At 51.3% G+C, this 2,007-nt stretch overlaps 1 protein-coding gene across 1 annotated transcript; it reads right to left on the bottom strand.

Annotated features, from left to right (window-relative positions):
- Window positions 1-107: 107 nt before the first annotated feature.
- EMH_0065420 (uncharacterized protein) lies at window positions 108-1,134 on the bottom strand (the record flags this gene model as incomplete). Its single annotated transcript, XM_013498380.1, has 2 exons — window positions 108-118; window positions 267-1,134. The coding sequence occupies 2 exons, from the start codon at window positions 1,132-1,134 to the stop codon at window positions 108-110; spliced, it is 879 nt and encodes a 292-aa protein (XP_013353834.1).
- Between the last annotated feature and the right edge of the window lie 873 nt (window positions 1,135-2,007).

Genomic DNA, 2,007 nt, shown 5'->3' with positions numbered 1-2,007 from the left:
GTACTCCCCTTCCGCCTTTTCAGCTGTGTCCACGTTTTCCTTTAATACATCGAGAATTGACCGTGCCTCACTTCCCGGCAATTCATTTGCCAGCATGGTCGCAACATTCAAAAGATTGCTGATAACGTTCCGCCGAGCCCTTAATTCTTGCAGCTCCATATCTTCTTGGATATCCGCGACAGGTGTGGGTTCTTGCGCTTCGTGGGGCGGCAAAGTGACAACGGCTGGAGGGACAGAAGGCTCCATGTACTCAACTTCGGGCACACCTGGCGCTGGACCTGGATCTGGCTGCTCTGGAAGCTGTGGCAAGGTAGGTTGTGGTGTAGTAGGCTCTACAGGAGGTGGCTGAGTCGCTTGTTGGGCGTGTTCTTCTGCTGCCGCTTCCTCTTCCTCTTCAATACCTGGTTGCACCTGGGGAGGGGCTGTGGGAGGAGGTCCCGCCTTCCGGACAAGCTCCTTTCCGGTCCTCCTCGTACGAGTTATCGGCCTCTGCACGAATCCTTCATCTGGTATTCCATCGCCACCACGCTCCTCTGGTTGTTTCGTTTGTTTCTCATGTGGAACTTCCGCTTTTGGTTTACGCGGCGGTATCGGCATGGGCATTTCTGGTGTAGGCATGTGGGGCAGGGATATTTCTTCTGCAGGTTCCTCTGGCTGCGAAACTACCAGTTCCGGTGAAGGTTTTTCTTCCTGCACAGGCTTTCCTTCTTCTGCTTCTTTTGCTTTTCTTTCTTCCCCTTTCGGTTGGGGTTCCTCTTGGGGGGGTTTAACTTCTTCTTCCGCCTTCTTTTTGCGCTCTCGCCCCCTGAGAAGTACAACTGCCCTTACTAAGATCAAGAAAAGAACAGTGAAAGCAATTACGTGGCATCGATTCTCTGTCAGATGTAAACTCGCCAGCTGGGGATCCATCATTTCCTGCTGGGCAGCCAGTTCTTCATGCAGCCTAGCCATAGTGTCGTCCGGTACTCCTCCGGTGGTTTCCAGTTCTGCATCATCCTCGGCGGCGTTTCTACCTGATGCCTGTGAGGAGTACACATTCTGCTGCTCCAGAATCCAGAGTGCCACAAACATCCACAAACACCGGAAATACCTGCGCAAGCCAGGCAGCTTGTATGACAGTTTCTTGCTTTTCATTGTCACAATGACGCCAGTCACCCGGAGTAGTATCGAACGTAGTGTAGATGCCAATAGACCCCTCCTAGGCTGATCACTTGGAGAGAGGTCCACTTACTGAACCCCCCCAGAACATTTCAATGGTAACTGCTTGGCTCGAATGCAGATCATGCAAAGATAATTCTGCTTTTCAGGTGAATAACTCCACAAAAATGCGCAGAGAATGATTAGGAAGGAGGGGGGCAGCGGAAGTGGTAACCTGCAAGCTTGCGATGTAGCTTGTGTGGGCCTCACGAAATTCTTTCTCACGAACTAATGACAGAAAAAACGACTGCTGATGGCTATTACAAACAAGAAGTAGTTTGACAGAACTTGTTCTTCAACTCAAAACTCGTATCGAGCGCTGCATCTCACGGGCGTGCCGCTTACGGCGGGAACCGTAGTGCGCGAGGCTTACAAGTGAGTTGATGCGTAATGCTCTAGTTATAGCATCCGTAAAATACGTTATTTAGAGATTCCGTACGCCAGAATCGTCATGGTCGCGCAAGCGGGAGCTATACGCCGCTGGCCGACAGCAACAGGAGATGCTGACGCCCTAGGCGAGGCGATATCGATTACGGAATCTCCCCCCCTAGAGATGTCTGTAGAGGGGGCGTTCAGCCAAGCCGCAGGCAAACGGTCTCTTGTTTTCGGATGTTTTTTCTGAAACCGAGGCTCTCAGTTTCACTTTGTTTATGTTCCTTTCCAGCTAGATGATGTGTCCGTTCGACCGTCAACTGACGACCCTACAGAGTAATTACAACGCTTGTTCTCTGGCCTTCATCAGAGACACAAGCGAGCTGCAATGTGGGTGAAGACTTAAAGTAACAGCTTCCCAGAAGCAACTGACCTCCC

This window comes from Eimeria mitis, genomic scaffold (assembly GCF_000499745.2).
Source record: "Eimeria mitis Houghton genomic scaffold, Emh_scaff3384, whole genome shotgun sequence".
NCBI classification, from domain to species: domain Eukaryota; phylum Apicomplexa; class Conoidasida; order Eucoccidiorida; family Eimeriidae; genus Eimeria; species Eimeria mitis.
This window is presented reverse-complemented; position numbering and strand designations above follow the sequence as displayed.